Below are 19,576 nucleotides of genomic sequence, written 5' to 3' on the forward strand. Positions count from 1 at the left end.
CTGATTTACAACTAAATATCCAAGAAATGAGAAAAGAGTAATCCAGTTTTGCAGCTAACTACCATCCAAACACTTAATTAATATCTAAAGGCTAACCACACAAGAAAATCATATTAAAGGTGGTAAGGTTAAATCCTCTCATGTGGATTAGTCGCCCAGAGAGTTAAGTCTCATTATATATAGCTTTATGATTAGGTTAATAGGAATTAAACAGCCCTCATTTTATTCAGTATATATGCCAATATGGTGTTCTTTTGTGGAACTTAATTTGGCTCATGTTTCTTAACATGCATACACAAGTTCTTTGTAAGCCCACAGCATCACGTACTAATAGCAAAGAGATTATGACTACGAATCTAATCTAATGGGCATAATTAAGCAAGTATAATTGGGACACAACTGGCATCCAGATCCAAATAAAGAGAAGTAACATCTTGTAGGTCGCCATTGACATTGAGATGTTGACCAACACTTTAAAAAATGCACCTATGTTTCTTCCTTAGAAAAACAAAACAAAACAAAAGATATGCATAAGATATCTCCTTGCTTCTATCGTGACTATTAAAAACATTAAAATTGATGCTCTTAGTCCTAGGATTTTACTAAGGAAAATTAATATTTCTCTTATTTTATCCAACATGCTTCCATAATGTGTTCGGCATGAGCGCCATATTATTAATTGGTAGACGTGAAGTGCACTCACTATGCTCATAATTCAGTTGACCTGGCATCAGGTCAGATTTGATTTGAACTTTTAAATTCAAACTCCTCCGTTTTCTTTTCTTTTTTTCTTGTATAACTTATGAAAGCTTAATTGCTGAGAGAAAAATGCTCAAATGGTTAAAACAAAAAACTTATATTATATGAGTGTTTCTGAGTTTAAATTTCAGCTATTTAATAGGTTTAACTCAGACATTATTAAATTTTCACATCTCTAAAAAGGCACCATAGTCCTTCAAAACTATACAATTAAAGGGCTTTTAATGGCTTCATACGAATTGTATTTTGTTTATTCATATCATCTTCCACATAAATTATCTTAATATATTTTTTTCTTCACATGATTCATCTTAAGCTGAAAGGCTGATAAGGAAGTTGAGGTGCCTACTTATTCGCAGCTAGATGTTAGTGGTTTTTATTTGAGAAATTAAACTTTTGCCAAGCTTTTGCCAAATAATCAAATAAAATCTTAAACAATATGCAAATTAAGTGCAGATAAAGACATCTCTATTTGATTGTTGGATAGATAAAATTGCCTTTGCATTGGATATTTGTGCTTATCCTCGCTTAATAACTTAAGCTTCTGAATTCAATTGAATTGAAGTTGATGCACAAACTCGAACAAAGTTTTCAGTGTAAGGCAATTTTTTCTTATACTGATATTCAGAATTCTAATATTTTCTGAACTGAAGTGAGTTCTAATATTTGTGTTAAGTTTAGATAAGCTAATTTGACAGCTAGTCATCAACAATTTTTAAAAAAAAAATTAATCTCTATTTTGTTCCATGGAGGTGGACAAGCCACCCATTTTATCTGACATGTTCTTTTGCCTTAAAAAAAGAAACCAAAAGAAAAAGAAGAAAGAAAGAAAAAAAGAAGAAGATAGTGATATGGAATTAATCCCTGTTGCTGTTATTTTTGATCAAATCCTCTATTTATTTTCTTTTAGATAGTGATTCAACCAATGACCATGCTAATCATGCATACCTACTAGTACTATATTTATATTCCAATGGCAATGGCGCTCTCAATAAGAAGAGGTGGCGTCTCCCTTGGCTGTTCCTCTACGCAGATGGAATTAAGTTTGAGAGCAACTCGGCAATGGAGCTCTGCTTCTGCCGAGGTCTTCTTTGTTCTCTTCCTTCTTCTCGTCTATCGATGTAAGTCTCTCCTATATGCTCTATAATTGAGGTAATAGTTGCATAGTGTTGTTTATTCACACAGAATGCCATAGATAGCGTAAAAATACGCAGACATTTTTCATGATTCGATGCTGTGCAGCCCCAACCTCGGTCGCCATGTGGGTGAGCATCGACTGCGGAGCAACCGAGTCGAGTTACACAGACAGCGTCACCGGAATCAATTGGGTCAACGACGGAGACTACGTCGGCTCAGGTTTGAGCAGACGAGTTAGCGACAGCGTGGTCAACGGGGCGTCGGAGCAAATGCGCACTCTACGTTATTTCTCCGACCAGAACAAGAATTGCTACAGGTTTGAACTCTACCGCGGGAAGTATCTCATCAGGGCCGGCTTCTTCTACGGCGACTACGACGGCTTGCGGAGGCCGCCGTCGTTCGATCTCTCGTTCGACGCCAACCGGTGGGCCACCGTCGTGACTTCGATGGACGAGCCCGTCTTCTACGAGATGATCTACGCAGTACGTGAGCAGTATTTCTACGTGTGCGTCAGCCGGACGGACGACGATCAGACGCCGTTCATCTCGTCGCTCGAGGTGCGATCGATCGGTGATTCGATGTATCCTGGGATGAGCGAACTCTACGGCTGGTTCATGAGCTACAGAGTCCACTTTGGAGGGGGAGATGTCATAGCGTAAGCTTTTTATTTTGCATTTCATCACATACATGTTAGCATTTATCCTTCTAAAATCTCTTTTGGAAAGGAAAATATTATAATTGTTAGTCAACTGTTAATGGGGACGAGAAACTTTAGCATCCTCGAACCACATTGATTCTAACATTTGCACCGTTGACTTTAGATAGAAAATTGCAACTTAGTGTGAACCAACCAAAGAGAAAAATATATCTCTAGCTTCTCCCCTCGCATGTCTTTAATTGATCAACTAGGAGGTATGTTAATTATCACAGGTACCCAGATGATGAATACAGTCGAATGTGGAAACCCTTCTCCACTCCGAACCTAAACACCATCAATGCAAACTTCACCGAGCTCTTGTCCAATTCTTATTCCAGTCCTCCTCTAGGAGCAATGCTTCATGCAGTGGAGGGAAGAGACCCCTCCAGTTCTATCCTACTCTCTTTCGACTTTCCTCAGAGCAGCAGATCCAATTACGTCGTGTTATACTTCACCGAGGTGGTCGAGTTAACTGCTAATCAGAGGAGATCGTTCAACATTCTCATCGACGGTCGGGACTACGGCACCGTCGTCACGCCTCAGTTTCAGATCGCCCGGGAGGTTAACGTGACGGCGCGGCCGGCGAGTGGAATGATGAACTTATCTCTCACTCCCATCACCTCGAATTCCACCTTGCCTCCACTTATAAATGCACTTGAGATTTACACAATGAGCCAACCACTTGTTGCAGGAACTCATCCAACGGATGGTACGTATGAAACAGAGATTTGCTCTTTGGATTATATGCTCGTAAATGCATGCTAACTCCCAACTATTCTTAAATATTTAGATGTTATAAAACAACGATTTGTATAGGTTTTACCTTTATTATCACTCACAACCAGGACCTACGATATGGATATTTATTAAAAATACAAGTGTATTATTTTTTCTTTAAGCAAAATTTATCATATAAATGAATTAAATTAATTATAGATGTAAAATAACATTATCGTTGGATAAATTTTCTTAAGATTAAGATAAAAACAAAAAAGGAACCAAATTCTAAGATCAAATCATTGGTATTCTTATTTATGTGAATGCCCATAAAAATGTGTAAGATTAAATCTTTATAATTTAACAAACAAAGAGCCATGAATCCTGCTAACTGAAAGTAATAGATAGGTGCAAACGAGAATACCTAGAAATGTCAACTTTTAAAGATCTAGTACACACACTTGTAGATAAAAGATTTTGTATACATTAAAAAGAAAATTTCTAAAAATGAGGATTTTAGAACAAAAGTTCATTTTATTGATCATGACAGTATATATTTGCTGTGTTATGTGGTGATTTGGATACAGTGTCAGAACTCCATCATACGATCGTGGATAGTTTTGAGAGTCTAAAAGGATGGAGGGGAGATCCATGCTTACCTACGAACACAACATGGAAATGGGTTCGCTGCAATAATCAAAACCCTCCAAGAGTGACAGCACTGTGAGTTATATATATGCATGCCAATCAAGTTTAACCAACATAGATCTTCATGAAAATTAAGCACTGTGAGTTATATATGTGCATGCCATTCAATAGCTCCTCTAATTTCTTTCTCTCTCTCTCTCTCCATCAAATTAAGACTGAAGTTGTATGATAATAACGATTGGAAGTAACGGTTTTTACTGGAAGTACTAATTATTCTTTAAGGAGACATTTATTTGTGGAATAACTTTCTTAGGCAGGTTATTATGGTGTTTGGTTATAAATTGATATACTTATGAAAGAAATAACAATATATATACATTTCTACAGATACCTTTCACATTATGGTTTGAAGGGTGATATACCAGATTTTAGCGAAATGGAAGCCCTTGAAATAATGTAAGTAATAGTTTGAATTTAAAACTCCTAACCAAATTTTAAATGTCTAATGTTTGGTCCTTCTTCAGATTAATGGACCATAATGCGCTCACAGGAAAAATTCCAAGTTTCCTCGGAGATTTGCCAAATTTGAAGCAGCTGTGAGTTGAATTTGCTATCTCTAAAGTCAAAAATGATGATCTTAATTTAATGTTTCTTCTTCTTTTTTTCCCTTATGTCTAATGAATGAGACCATTGCTTGTGCTAGTGATCTATCGCACAATAAACTTACTGGTGATGTTCCTCAGAATTTGAAGGACAGAAACATTACATTCAAGTAAGGTTCCGTTGTAACTGCTATTAGTTTGATTTATATATATATATATATTCAAATTAGGTTTTAATTTTTGCATCTCAACAATCCATTTTAGTCGTACTGCAAATTTTCTTAACAAAAAATTCTTGATATATTGATAATTTGACTCTTCACTTTTACTACCAATGTGTTTATTATATATTTTTTTACAAAAAGCTCTTTAGGTTGTACTTTTGGAGAGTACGAAGAGCATTCCTTATAATGAAAACAAGGAATCAGTTTGCAATGGTTAAACAATATCTAGAGGTGGCCCTTTTTAAAACTAAAGGATATTTTAAATATCATAATCACCACTGAAATATTTAAATCTTTTAAAATTACTATTGTGGTTAATTTTCACAATAATGTCTTGAACAAGTGAATATCTCTTCTCTCTTGAAGTTTTAAATGTAAAATATTTATTACTAATTTTTTGTGTTGCATAAAAGCATTTTCTCCTTGTACCATGGTATCGGGCATAATTATCAAAATTGAATAAACTCAAGTGGTCGAATCAATAAATCGATTGTCGAACTACTAAAATGAGTTATAGAGCTAGAAATGCATTTGATTTGGTAAAACTCTTGACTCAGTGATAAGTTTCTCTAAATCAATTGCATTGTTGTTTTTCTTTATATGAAATGATCTAGTTGTCACTAGTGTTGAATTATTATATTATTATTCTAAGAATAATTTGGTCCTAAAATTAAAGTAATTACAAAATAATTAAGTTATATTTTTGTATAAGTAATATGATTTGATATATTTAAATATAAATACTAAAACTAGCCAAATAATAGAACAAATCCAGTTGTATTATATTTATAGATATTCTTTTTAAATTTTTAGAATTATAAATACAAAACTAAATATTAAAACATTTCTAAACAAATAAGCAATTTGTCTAGATAGCCTACTGATTGAACCCAGCCACTTGATGTCTGGTCCAATTCTGATGATTATGATATCCAATATTTTGAGATACCTCTGATAGAATGATATTCTTGAAAGAGCTCAACAATTTTAGTGATAACTAATCCAAAGATCCAAAAATCAAAGAACTAACCTCCTGCCTCTCTCTATTTTTGCATCTATCTCTCAGTGTGGAGCACAACAAACTAGACACTTGGGTGCAGAAAGTATTAAAAATGATCTTCAGTGCCATTGCCTCTGCCATTGTGCTGATGATCCTTTTTGTGATCTGCGTGGCCAACATTCGAGCAGTTCCAGATCCAGCCATTGTCATGGCAAATTATAATACGGTTCAAGTAATGCAACCTCCTTATAAACAATAAACATTGCATCACTGAGTTACTAAGAAGCTCTTAATTCTAACAATCAATTGAGGCCTTAGTTGATCAATTCGTTATTTTCCAAAGCCTGTCATGTAATTGATGTTGTTTCATGTCCAATTTATGGCAGTCTTCTTGTATTTAATATTTTTTTCTGAAATAAGAAGTAATGTGCTGTTGTAATTAATGTTACCTATAGTTGTGTTTCTATGTTGCAAGCCATTGAGATTTCCTTTTCTCTTTTTCTTAATAATTTGAGCTCAAGGATTGAGTTGTTTGATAAATGAGGTATATATATATATATATATATAAGTGATTCAATACTTACCTTTTTTTCTCTTTAATTAATTGTTAAGATTATATAAATTTTAGATATGTGGCTGGAAGTGCCCTTTAAGATCACCGAAGTACTGAATTTTTGGGGCGGATGAAATCTAGATTTCCCAACATGGAAAAAACTAAAACTGGGTTAGGTTAGACGACTCAAGTTAACTTGAGTTAATTAATTAAATTTATATTATTATTTTAAATTTTAAATAAATCAGATAACTCATATTTGAATCTAATCAGCTAGGATTTTTACTCGTATAAATAGAAGTGGTTATGTGTTGAGTGGGAGAAATCATGAAATGATCATTTAAGGTAATTTATTTTATTAGATTGTCCTTATCTTTATAGAAGTAAACCGTAATCGTAGAAACCTTTCGATCTTTCAAACCCTAACCACCATCTTCCAGCAACCACCCTAACTTACGACGGTTCGCCACCTTCCAACGACCGCCGCAACGTCCGATATTTACCATTCTATCCTATTCTGACCTTCCTCCACTATTTTAATTATATCTTTTCACCTAAACGTCTGATTTATATGAAATCAAAATAATTAGATTCATAACTTATGAGGTTACCATCACAAAATTTCTGTAACTTTTTTTACATTTAGATTAGTCCAGATCTAAAAGAGATCGATGCCATGGAAGACTAAGAACACATCTCCAGACCGACCGGGTCTTCTCCGACACCATCACCACCAGCAACCCCCACCAAAGATGAGCCACCGACGTGGGCAAAGGCGTTATTCAAAGAACTTTCAGTCGATTTGAAGGAGATGCAATCCTCCCTTGGATATGAATCAGATTTGGATTGATCTGGATGTAAGAAAATTATAAAAAAATTTATAATGGTAGCCTCACAAATTATGGATCTAATGGTTTTAGTTTTATGTCAATCAGATATCTAGATAAAAAGATATGATTAAAATAGTGGAGAGAGTTAGAATATGATAGAATGGTAAATATCCGACGTTACGACGGTTGTCAAAGGGTGACTGTAAGAAAATTATGGAAATTTTTATGTTGGTAGCCTCTCACAAATTAGGATCTAATGATTTTAGTTTCATGTCAATCAGATGTCTAGATAAAAAAATATAATTAAAATAGTGGAAGATGGTCAGAATAGGGGTAGAACGATAAATATCCGACGTTGCGGCGGTCGTCGGAGCATGGCTACTAGAGGAAGATGGTAGAAGATCAACATGCTTCTACGGTTACAATATACTCTTAAAAAGATAAGAATGATATAATGGCTACGGTAAAAAATAAGATGAGATAATAAAATAACTTGATCATTCCATGATTCCTCCTAATCAATACATGACCACTTCTATTAAATAAGAGTAAAGATCTTAGCATATGAAATTCATATGCGGATTACCTGATTTATTTAAAATTTAAAATAATAAGATAAAGTTAACTAACTAACTAACTCAAGTTAACTCGACTCGACTCAACCGACTCGATTAACCTAACTCATGTGGTCGTATCATAACACAATTACACAAATACACACATGATTTTTTAGTAGAAAAATCCCAATAAATTAAGGATAAAAAATCATAGATCCTCTCCATAAATCAAAATCAATGATATATTATTAAGTGTAGATATAAGATATACTTACAACACATCTCACATCGCTCGACAATAGGGGTGAAAACGGATCGGATACGGATCGGATAGTGCTCAACCCATATCCGGATTCGTATTTTTAGTTCGGATACGGATTCGGATACGGATATTAGACGGATAGCAAAATTTAAAACCATATCCTAACTATACCGATACAGATAATTTTCGGATAAAGAATCGAATCTTAAACGGATATTAATTAAAATTAAAATAATTATAATATTTTATTTAAATATAATTAACACAAAATTATTAAGAGTTTTACAACAAATAATTTTTTTGTATGTCAAATATATAAAATTATAGAAATTAATCTCTATAAATAATATATAATGTATTATTAGTAATAATATTAATACTTACTATTTAAATAAGCAAACTAAAAACTGTAAATCATTTAAAAAAATATGCGGGTAAACGGATATCCGATATCCGTATCCGAATCCGAAAAATTTATCCGACCCGTATCCGAATCCGTATCCGAATTTTTTTCAAAAATTCTATCCGTATCCGAATCCGAATCCGAGTCGGATAGAAATTTTTTATCCGAATCCGATCCGAGTCGGGTCGGATAGCGGGTCGGGTCGGAGTTAATCCGACCCATTTTCACCCCTACTCGACAATCATAGCTAATAGTTGAATTAATTCTTCTTGCTTGCTTGATCTCACTCGACGTGTACTAAATTAAACTCCACTAAAATATTATGATCCAATCAAGAATGGAATCAATTAGATTGTGTCAAGTTGGGTATAGTTAACTCATTTTGTTTATTATTTTTTTAAATTTAAACTAAAGAGGATGTAAGCTTAATAAGATGAACCGATGAATCCGCTATGACTCTACTCCTATAAATAGGAGAGGTCATGAGTTAATTAGGATGAGGGAATGAATATTGAGTTAACTTATTTTTATTATCTCGCATTTACCAACCATCTATTTTTCCTAGGAGTACATCTAGCCTAGAATCCCTATCCCCACCTCCAAGCCTCCATCTTCCTCCTAGAGCCACCAACCCAATTATGACATTCTCTTACACTTTTGACAATAGCTTCTTGCTCTAATCTTCAAATCCACTCAAACAAAGAATCATAAGACTCACCGAGCCATAAAGTTCATGTAGCAGTACTCCCTTGAGATGGTAATATAGATGAGCAGTAATAGAATTTCCAAGACTCTATATTATAGTTAACTCTGATGATCAAATAGATCTTAAAATAAAAATAATTTCTCTATGTTCTATAAAGCTCTAGAGATCTCTCTAAAATTTTCTGAAGGGCTTCCTAGATATGTGAAACCAATGGTTTTGTCGTGCTAGTATAGATAACGAACATTTCTTCCGACTGGACTAGGTCTTATCAAAATATGAGAGAATCATCTTTAAAAAATCCTTTATGCGTCTGACTTGAGTTTTCCGTAACTGGTCGGACCAAAAACTCTCTTTCGTATAAATCTTGCATTTGCCATAACTAGCCGGGCGTTGCAACGCCTTCATGATTTCACTTTCGAGTTCGGACGTTATACCGAATGTCGTCAGGTATGCTTGAGACCATTCGGACGCACGTCGAATGTTTGGCCTCGAGGAATTAATTCTGTGGTGTAATCGTTTCAAACTTCGTTGTATGCCTTGGAGACCGTTCGAACGAACGCCATGGAGCTACGAAACTCTGTCGACCTCTCCATCATTACTTAGTGCTAAGCTCATATGATAGTCCATACTAAGATAAATCACATAATGTAACTTTGTTAGCAAATTGTCAACGCTAATTTACTCCCGAAGATATAAATCTATGTTTGTGTCTAATTTTTTTAAGACCTTACTAACCTAGACATATTTTTATTGGGTATTATGATGTGTGGTGCAGCTTATCTTCAAGAATGGCATGTATCATATTATTTCAATCTTTGTCGTACTTCAATCATAAGATCTTGATTTCTGAGATTACAATGAGAAAATATCATATTTAACTTCGATATCTAGTAACTACACATGCATACGACATAGATTATACTCTTTCTGCTGCTTGATCAGTTCCTGTGCTGTGGTTGTAGGGATATCATGGGATGAAGAGGGCAACGAGGAGTTCATGTTTGCACGATTTTGAGTACGTCCATCACGATGATTGGCGTCGACCTTAACAAAATTTATAATGGCATTTGCTACTAGAGACCATAGGAGATATAAGGTTAATATACGACTCGAGATCTATCTTTCTTGTGTTCTAAGATCCTTTTCCCATGTTTGGTTATAAGGAAACTAGGAAAGGATCCCTTCCAATTTGGGTAAGTAGGCATTGTACCGATCGACTTACTACTTGGGACAGAACTCTTTTATTGGTGAAGACAAATCATCATGGCTAGATGCAAAAAGTAATAGAATGTTAACAAGTTTTATTATGAAACAGAAGGCGACCGTGCATCGATCTGTGAACACAAATAAGAATTCAGACAAAGATATTAAACAGAACCCAACTGAACTAAGCAATTAATTAAACAACCCGACAACAAAGCTCTTTCATAAAGTTCCTATAGCACTCAGCAGGCGAAAAAAAAAAGTAACAAGAAGTACGTAGTTCAGATCAATCCAAAACCAATCGAGCAAACTAAAGATTCGAAACCACGAAAGGAAGCGAAGCGAAATCAACGAGGATGGAAGTAGGAGTACATCCCAAAGAAGGTCTGCAAGAACGTAAGAATCAATAATATGAGCGCAGCCGCCACTGAGAGGATTGTCCATGGGTTGTTCAAGTGATCATGCACCAATCTTGCCCTATAGCTGTGCCATTTGTAGTCACGATAGCTATTCACTTCCCTAAACAACTCAGAAAAGTAATGGTCCTCTCCGTAGGTAGTATACTCGCAGAGCTGATTGAAGAAGACGGCCACTTCTTCCTCGCTGCCCAGAAGATTGTGGATGACATCGCATTTTTGGAGCATGGCTACGTCCTTCTTAGTATTAATGAGCTTATCAATAAGCAGCGAGAAGCTCGTCATGTTCCTCGGGCCATCGCATATGGATTGCTCGAAGGCGACGAGGTTGGTGAAGAGAGGCTTGGTGAAGTCCTCCATCTGAATCGAAGGGATCTCCATCACACCATTCTGGAATGTTATGTCGAGCATATGGCGAGGCAATCTCTTCTTCCTGAAGCTCACACCTACCTCGTGGAGCTCGGTAGCGCATGGTAGTATATACGCCGCGAGTCTATTGGATTCTAGTGCCCCACGATGGCTCTCCGACGACCTCCCTACCTCGGTGGGCACAAACGAGTGGTAACAAAGATGGAGCAAGTGATGGATCTCGGTAGGGGCCTGCGATATTGGGCCCTGCATTTCCGCAAAAATAGTTTTCATAGATTCATACAGGAGCGATTCGAGAGACGGAGGTTGGGCATCGCTGAAAACAAATTGGAACAGCTCGTTAATTATAAAGAAGGGGATCTGGTTTTCCAATAAGAGCAAGTCCATAGGTGTATATTCCAAGGCCCACCAGTCCATATCGGAGAGGGTGCCGTGTCCATCGTGTAACTTCCAGCAGAACTCGATGATGAAGCAGGCATCAAGTACCATCATCTGGACGAACTCATCCTTTGCTAAATCGATGCTCTCTCTGTAGCACCTACGTGCTCGCTCCTCCATGCCTATCATCAATTTTAAGCAGTCTTCTTCCAACCTGGCCCTAGTGGGCCGAGCTCGAAACAAGAGATCCCGTAGGTACCGCCACTTGTGATTTTCCATGGTTTGGAGGTGCTTTCTGCCGTGGTGGTATGGGCCAATGGCGATCACCATTGGCTCGTAGAGCTTCTTGTTTGTCTCGCGAATATAGGCGGGTACTCGGGAGAATGTATAGGGCTCGATCTTTACCTTCTCTGGTAAGACGTCAAGCCTTCCGTTCATGGCACTTACCAAAGCTTCCGCATCTACTACTGCTGGAGTTGCCTTCATAGTTCTCGACATATCATCGGATGAAGAGGAGATGGAGGCGTCCATGGTTGGATATTAATGAAGGAAGGAAGGACATCAAGCATCCTCTCTATATATAATCATTATGTATATATGCGTTTGTTAATTACTCATAGAGATAAACCATCACCTCCACCACTACTGGCACAAACGGTTTGAGTCGTACCTTATAACTCCAGTAATTAAATTCTGCTGATGTGTGCTTAGACACATATAACATTAGTTTAACTTATGTCAAATGAATGGAAACCTAGAAATTATTAAGAACGCCTCCGTCAATTCAACTAGACAACCTGTTAACTTGACAACTTGAAACATGCATTCACATGATTGCTCCCTTGTCTACTATTAATGAACTCTTTGACCTATCACTTATTAAGCCATATAATATGATTGCTTTGTGTCAGCTACTACTAATGAACCCTAGACGAAGGAGCAATCATATGATCGTATGCTTTAAGTTGTCTAATTGAATTGGAAAAGAGGTCCTTATATGTAAAAATTATAGGTCACCGTCCGGACTGACTTGTTTAATCACCAAACTCCTTGGGTGAGATTGTGTCTGCAAGGATCCAAAAGGTGAGAGTGCAGCTGAAGCGATCCCTAAGACCCTAATCACCCACAATAAGATGCAATAAGATAACAATAAATAATTTATTTGAATTCATTAGGACATATGAAAATATTTAACTATCATCTCTAGAAGATATATTTCATATAGAACATAACCAAAATATGAAATATAAGAGCACACACGAATATAATAATTTCAACTTGAAAGAATATCTTGTCAACCAAGGGTAAAAGAAACTAGGAATCTTTTTTTCTAAAGATCAAATCAAGCACTAAAAAATAGCAATTACAACTGGATTGCCGTTGCCTACCATCATCTCAATAATATTTTATTTGATATCCCCTCAATGCACTACTTTCCTTGCTTGTAACTAACCTTAGTAGCCTTAAGATTATAGGTTTGTCTCTATAACTTTTGCGATTGGCTCAACAAATTACTTAAATTCTTCTCTTAAATATCTTCTGGAGCTCTTACACATGTTTTGTTCAAAGTCGTCCGAACAAACTTCGAACGATATAAGCTCATCCTAATGAATTCAAATAAATTATTTCTCCATCTTCTCTTGAATATCTTTTAGAGCTCTCCAACAACTTTAGTTTGTATGAAATTTGTTCGAATAAACTTCTGATTACTTTTAATCTTTGCTGCACTAGCTATGTTTATCTTCCAAACTCCATAGAATAATGTGTCACAACTCATGCAATAAAAATTAGAGAAAATACATCATGACTAATTATATTTGGTCGCCAATTTGTCAATTACAAAATCTTACAAACTCTTCCTTCAGCAATTTTGTAATAAAAAAAAGTTTCATAAATATAAAATTTTCTAATAATACAATCTCATAATAGAACTTAGCACAATGATATTCTTCAAAAAAAAATTGCAAATTATGAAACTTACATTATATACCACGTGCACATAAATATAGAAGATGTGATAGAAACAATGATATTGCAACCTACTAATGTCAAGGCATATATATGAATATAGTCGAGCATGTAGCATGATAAGCATATCAATGGCCTATGAATATGTCTGATTTATACAAAGAAATAGAGCATAGATATCATACTATATGTAGCAAAATAGAATGACATGAAGCACACAACTAATCTGCTCTCCTCTTTTTATTATAAATTGACAAACCATTACACAAAGATGTCACATAGAACACACTTAGAATATCATGCAAAGAAAATGAAATTTGTCAAAAGAAATAAATTCTCAAATAAAGTCATTCGACAATCAATCGAAGCGAACTTCAAATTAAAATACATATTGCAGACCATCATAAATGCAAGATCCACATTGAAAACTCAATGATATGAAAAAAAAAAAAAATGTAAGCCTCAATATCAAATTTGTTTCTCACCCTCAAATTAATTCTCCCTCTCAAACCAATTTCAAACATAGAAGTTCCAGGAAAATAACAGCACACTGACTTCAAATAAAAAATAATAATTTTTCAATTAAGTCAAATAAGAAAAACACGTTAAAATTTGAACTTTATATTGGCCTAAAGAGACATCTAACACTTGGTTTTTATATGATCAAAGATAATAACTACTCAAGTATCAACATATTAAACAAAGATAAGGGATCTCAACCAACAACTTAACAACATAAAAAATCATGTACACAACCTAAATTGCAATTACTAGAGCTTATTTCAATTAAGGTCCAAAAATATTCAAAATTAATGACTAATAGTTAATCTAACCTTTTAACACATGGCATCACTCATATAATGGTGACTTTCACACTTATTATGTAATGTAGCCCTAATCTTGAATCTTTCTCACTTGTTATTTTTTCAATAACATGATACTTTTTCACTTTTTTGTGATAATTAAAATAATATATAAAATTTATTGTAAACTCACATCAAATGGCTTTCACACTTAATCTCAAAGGTGGCTCTTTCTATCGATCTTTTTAAACAAAAACTAAAATATAGTATAAGTAGATTATTAGTCAAAGTAGTGTGATTAAAATATCATTGCAGCCCATTAGACATAGAGGATTTGTAACAACTCATCTCTAAAAATAAAAATAATAAAAATAAATAAATAAAGGATTCATGGGCACGATGTGGCCGGCTCATGCCCCGGCAATATTTTGGCAGTGATGTTTGAGATATTGAGAAACATATTGATTCTTTTATATATTGATATAGATGATTATTGAATATTCATCATATATCATATGTGGTTGCATTTGGAATTATTATAGCATAGTCATGATTAACATACATTATATATTAGTATATTTGAAGAAGTAATAGCATGGTTGTGCAACTCGATAAATTGTTTAAAAAAGAAAGGCTATTTTGCGCTTGCATAAATTGTTTAAGGTGATCTAAAAGCTATCCAATATTTTACCCAATGTTATAGTACATTGAAAAATACCTTCTTTTATAGGAGACACAGATCATTGATAAATATTTTCCATTATAAACTTCTACAAAGAAAATGTATTTAATTAGTTATTTATATGTTTGTTAACTTTAATAATAACTTATTAGGAATATTCTATTAAAAACAAATCATATATCATGAACCAAATCTAGACCGATGTGTATGTAAGAAAATTTGGTAGCCTCATGAGTTAGGGTTCCAATGATTCTGGTTTCACGTGAATCCGACATCGGAATGAAAAGTTATAAATAAAATAATTGAGCACTATCGAAACGGGATAGAATAATAATTATCTAACATTGCAGCGGTCGTCGGAGGATTGTCAATGGCCAAGGGTGGTGATGGATGGCCGTATAGTAGAGTGGCTGCTGGAGAAAGATGGTAGCTAGGGTTTAAAAGCTTTGGAGACTTTATAGCTACTTCTATAAATATAAAGACGATCTAATGGCTATATTAAAAGATAAGGACGATAAGAAATATTTATAGGAGCATTTTTCTTAGCGGATCGAATCCCACATACGGATTATCTATTTCATTTAAAATTTAAAACAATAAGATAAATTTAACCGACTAGCTCAATTTGAGACTTACTAACTCGATCCCCTCTATTGAGAATCATAACATCATAATGATAATTCCAAAAAAAATATTCAAAAGATTTTCTGGAATTATAATATTTTAAAAAGGTAATGGCAATTATAATATTTAAAAAAATAGTGGCAATTATGTAAAAGACCCCGTAAATTTTAACGAAATATTCAAAAAAATATTTATAAAAATTATTGTTAAAGTTAATAACTACATGTAAATGACTCAAATCCCACTTTCTTGAAATTCAGTGTAAAATATCTATCAACAATTTTTCTCTTGTACAAACTATAATATTGGGTTAAACAAGGGCAAAAATTGTCTTTTCTTTAATCTAATTTTTTTTTAATTGTGATTAATTAGATTTAACTAAGAAAATAACATTTAAAAGGGCACAATAGTTATAATGACAATTATAATATTTTCAAGTATGTAATGGTAATTATGATATTTTAAAAGTTTAGTGCCAATTACATAAAAATTCCTAATAATTTACCTCTCTTCATCTAGAAGATTAATTTCTATCTTTGCGGATTAAATTTGTAGGTCAGTTTCCGCTACTAATTTCCACTTGCTACTCGGATAAATCAAATATAATATCATGTCACCTTCATATGGATAAGTTTAGTAGTAAAAGATCATAAACAACACTCATTGTATATAATAAAACACGTTCACATATGAGACACCATTAACATTTTTCTGAGAATTTAAAAAGCTTCAGCAGTCCTTTTAACGATCATAAGACATTGGATATCTACGACTTATCCTCCAAAGCCCAGCGACTTATCCGCCACCTCGACGACGGCGGTGCACGAGAGAAGCCGATGGACGATGGAGTTTATAGCAAAACAAGAAGCCTCCCTAAATTTCCTCAAGATAGCACTGTTATTATTATTATTATCCTTCTTCTTATTCCTCCAACGAATAAAACGGAAGTCGGCGGCCTTCCCCTTAAATCTGCCGAGGCACCTTATCGTCTTCTCGGGGACGGTCTCCTTCTTGGAGAAGGTGTAGCTCCTCAGATACATCTGCCTACAGGAATAGCTATCCACGACTATCGGGGTAGGCCTCGGATTAGCACGATCAGTAACGCAGTTATCCTCCTCACCCTGCGTTGTTATTCTTCCTCTGGATATCGACTTGACGAACTCGGCGTCGGATTCGGGCCATTTGTAGAGATTGACGTAGTTAGCCCGCACCAGAACTCGGGCGTCGACGCACCCAATTGCCGACTTGCACACAGAGCTCATCTCTTTCTCTCTTTCTCTCTTTCTCTCTCTCTCTCTCTCCCTCTATCTATCTATCTATCTATCTCTCTAAGGGGTTGGTTATTAAAGGGGATGGGGAATGAGATGGAGGGATGTTGGAAAAATAAAAAGCTTCGGTTGCAAGGAAGAAGAAGGTGGGATTGTTTGTAAAGTGTATACTATGGGGGTGTAAGGAATGATGTGGCATAATGAGTAATGAGTGATTAGGACTGCTGTCTCTCTAGTTGGTCTCTTCCACCATGAAATTGTATGGCAATTTGCCTCTTTAATTATTATTTTTTTCTTATGAAAATTCTCAAATAACACTGCGTATTTAAGCGATTGCGTGATTAATATCCTATCTTCAAGTTTATTCATAGGTAAGGTGTTTAAAGGTAAACGAAAGTCATCGAAGTATAAATAGTTCAAAGATAAAGGTGTATGTATTGCTTAGGGGGCTATAGAAAGAGGTTACCAGTACGTAATCCGGGTTGGTGGGAATAAGTGACTTTATCCTCCGACTCCTATGCGTGTCTACGGTGATGGATGTATAAGATATTCTACCAAACGCCGATAGAGAGGGAGATATCCAGCTGTGTGGATTAGGAATCATTATAACTTGTGGAGAAGAATAAGAACAGATACTGAGTAAACCATAGCCACGCCCACTGATTCGTATAATTGGCCATAATTTTTCCTCACGTAGTACAACAACCCAGGATAAGAGGAGGAAGTAATTAACCAGTGCGATTGGGATGATGAGTTATATCAAGCTTCCTACGACTTCAATAGGTTTAAGGAAGGGAACGGGGAGTTCTATCTTTCAAATTTAATATTAAAAGATGTTTCTTTTAGTGTAGTTGTCAGCGAATTGATATTAAATTTAATGTATGAGTTCAGCATATTTATCTTCTAAGTAAAATGCTAATAAAAATAATATTTTTATTTTAGAAAATGTTGAAAAAAATTCAACACTATTAAAGATAGAGGATATAAAAATACTGAACTAATAAGTTTTTGTTGTGAAAAATGCTAAACTTTTATGTACTTGATTTCCAAGGCTATAATTTTCTAACTAAAAGTATATTTTGTATATATGATATATTATTAAAAAAATAAAAGAGAAATAAATATAATAATTTGATCAAAATTTAATCTGATCGATTGGAATGGCAAATAAAAAGGACTAAGGCTCCTTAAAATTTTTATTTTAGATTTTATCTAATTTTTTGCTGATAAAAAAATACTAAAAATTTCATTGTTTTCTGAAAAATAAATACTGAACAAATTCAATATTGTCTAAAAAAACTTTTCTGACATTCTTATCTAAAAGTAAAATATTGATAAGTTTAATGTCACACGGATATCTACACTAAAATATATCTATTTGATATTAAGTTTAAAGCGTAGTCTATTTTCTATAAATTGCGTCGTGTTGCTAAAAAAATCTTATTTCAGACATATGAGGAGACAAAAATAAAGTTAAAAATCATAAATTTGATTCATTTTTAGTACTATTATCTCAAACGTTAATACATTTAGTTGCAAATAAAAGATTTCGTACATAAAAGTAAAAGATTTGCAAATGAGTTAAAATGGATTGAGATTTTGGGCGAGCTAAATTTCTGCCGATCGAATATACATCGATATACAGAACTGTCGGATACACAAGATTGATGCGTTGTGTTGACTCACATGTAACATCACAATCCAATCCGTTCAATTTAGGTTAATGGCCCAATCTGAACAGTATAGGGCCGGAAGAAGCCTGTAGTAGACCCAGACTATCTACTACCTCCAGCTTCATGGAGATGTGGCCGATCCTGGACCCATGAATCCAAAAAATAGTTTAAAAGATAAATAAAAGGAAAAGAAGAATGAAAAAAAAGAGAGAGAGAGAGAGAGAGAAATCAACTACACTCTCCTCTTATCCACACCAAGGAAGGAAGATAGTAACGCAACAGAGGCATTCAAGCAAACAGATGGCCGGCATCATCCCAATCTCCAATCCCTTCCCTTCCACCCTCAGCCCACCTCTCCTACCAAATCCTAATCCCCACCGCTCCCTTCTTCCCTTCCCCCCTCACGCCGCCTCCGACTCCGACGACGTCACCAGCTCCGACCAAGATTCGGGGGCTGCCGCTAACAGCGACGGTGACGCGACCTTCGAGAACCGCCTCGCCCAGGTCCGCCTCAAGTACCGCAGCGGCACTGGCAAGAAGGCTGAGCAGCGCCGTTCCAAGAAATCCCCTTCCTCCTCCTCCGGGAAGAACAAGAAGGCGGTAATGCTACCCCCGGTGCCGCTGCGAACGGCGATGTCGGCGATGGGAGTGGAGGTGGAGATCGGCTTCACCCCTTATAGCGAACGGCTCAATGGTCGGCTCGCCGGGCTGGGCTTGGCCGCGCTGCTCCTCGTCGAGCTCGCCTCGGGGAAGGCGCTGGTCGCGTACCACGCACCGGCCGTTATATTCATCCAGATCTATACGGTGGCCGCCGCCGCCGCCGTCTTTGTCAAGTTTGAGAAGGAGAGAATTAGCGTCTGGCCGCAGAAGCCGGTCGCGGCAGCGGTGGAGGGCGGTGGTGATTGAGATGATGAACCGCTTTACCTTGGTTGTTGATGTATTAATATGTGTTCTAATCTTGGATTTTTTTTTTCCTACACGGATATTGATGCATATCGTTTAATATGAAATTTGAATGTCTTGAGATGAACAAGCTTCAATTGCTTTTAGCGGCGAAATCCGTTTGAAGGGGGTGTCCGTGTAATCGATGCTCGCGC

The 19,576-nt window shown here is 35.5% G+C and overlaps 4 protein-coding genes across 4 annotated transcripts; 2 read left to right on the plus strand and 2 right to left on the minus strand.

Moving 5' to 3' along the window:
- Positions 1-1,738: 1,738 nt before the first annotated feature.
- Positions 1,739-4,734, plus strand: LOC140779335 (probable LRR receptor-like serine/threonine-protein kinase At1g51880). Its single transcript, XM_073124359.1, has 7 exons — positions 1,739-1,880; positions 2,002-2,551; positions 2,827-3,302; positions 3,898-4,033; positions 4,346-4,414; positions 4,483-4,554; positions 4,662-4,734. Exons 1-7 carry the CDS (start codon positions 1,739-1,741, stop codon positions 4,732-4,734), a joined length of 1,518 nt encoding a protein of 505 aa, XP_072980460.1.
- Positions 4,735-10,645: 5,911 nt separating this feature from the next.
- On the minus strand, positions 10,646-11,992 carry LOC140779336 (UPF0481 protein At3g47200-like). Its single transcript, XM_073124360.1, has one exon. The coding sequence runs from the start codon at positions 11,990-11,992 to the stop codon at positions 10,646-10,648; it is 1,347 nt and encodes a 448-aa protein (XP_072980461.1).
- Positions 11,993-16,311: 4,319 nt separating this feature from the next.
- Positions 16,312-16,800, minus strand: LOC140779340 (uncharacterized). Its single transcript, XM_073124363.1, has one exon. The coding sequence runs from the start codon at positions 16,798-16,800 to the stop codon at positions 16,312-16,314; it is 489 nt and encodes a 162-aa protein (XP_072980464.1).
- A 1,888-nt stretch (positions 16,801-18,688) lies between these two features.
- LOC140778452 (uncharacterized) lies at positions 18,689-19,525 on the plus strand. The gene has a single exon (XM_073123168.1). The coding sequence runs from the start codon at positions 18,780-18,782 to the stop codon at positions 19,383-19,385; it is 606 nt and encodes a 201-aa protein (XP_072979269.1). The 5' UTR covers positions 18,689-18,779; the 3' UTR covers positions 19,386-19,525.
- Positions 19,526-19,576: the final 51 nt, after the last annotated feature.

The sequence above is a fragment of the Typha angustifolia genome, chromosome 15, assembly GCF_048772165.1.
Source record: "Typha angustifolia cultivar Huaian chromosome 15, ASM4877216v1, whole genome shotgun sequence".
Taxonomy (NCBI): Eukaryota; Viridiplantae; Streptophyta; class Magnoliopsida; order Poales; family Typhaceae; genus Typha; species Typha angustifolia.

What these genes read in the sequence shown, in the direction of transcription:
- LOC140779335 (XM_073124359.1), top strand. Translation starts at nt 1,739, where the DNA reads ATGGCGCTCTCAATAAGAAGAGGTGGCGTCTCCCTTGGCTGTTCCTCT. An exon ending in ATGGAAGCCCTTGAAATAAT is followed by an intron (nt 4,415 to 4,482) that starts GTAAGTAATAGT and finishes GTCCTTCTTCAG; the next exon opens with ATTAATGGACCATAATGCGC. An exon ending in TTGCCAAATTTGAAGCAGCT is followed by an intron (nt 4,555 to 4,661) that starts GTGAGTTGAATT and finishes TGCTTGTGCTAG; the next exon opens with TGATCTATCGCACAATAAAC.
- LOC140779336 (XM_073124360.1), bottom strand. Translation starts at nt 11,992, where the DNA reads ATGGACGCCTCCATCTCCTCTTCATCCGATGATATGTCGAGAACTATG.
- LOC140779340 (XM_073124363.1), bottom strand. Translation starts at nt 16,800, where the DNA reads ATGAGCTCTGTGTGCAAGTCGGCAATTGGGTGCGTCGACGCCCGAGTT.
- LOC140778452 (XM_073123168.1), top strand. Translation starts at nt 18,780, where the DNA reads ATGGCCGGCATCATCCCAATCTCCAATCCCTTCCCTTCCACCCTCAGC.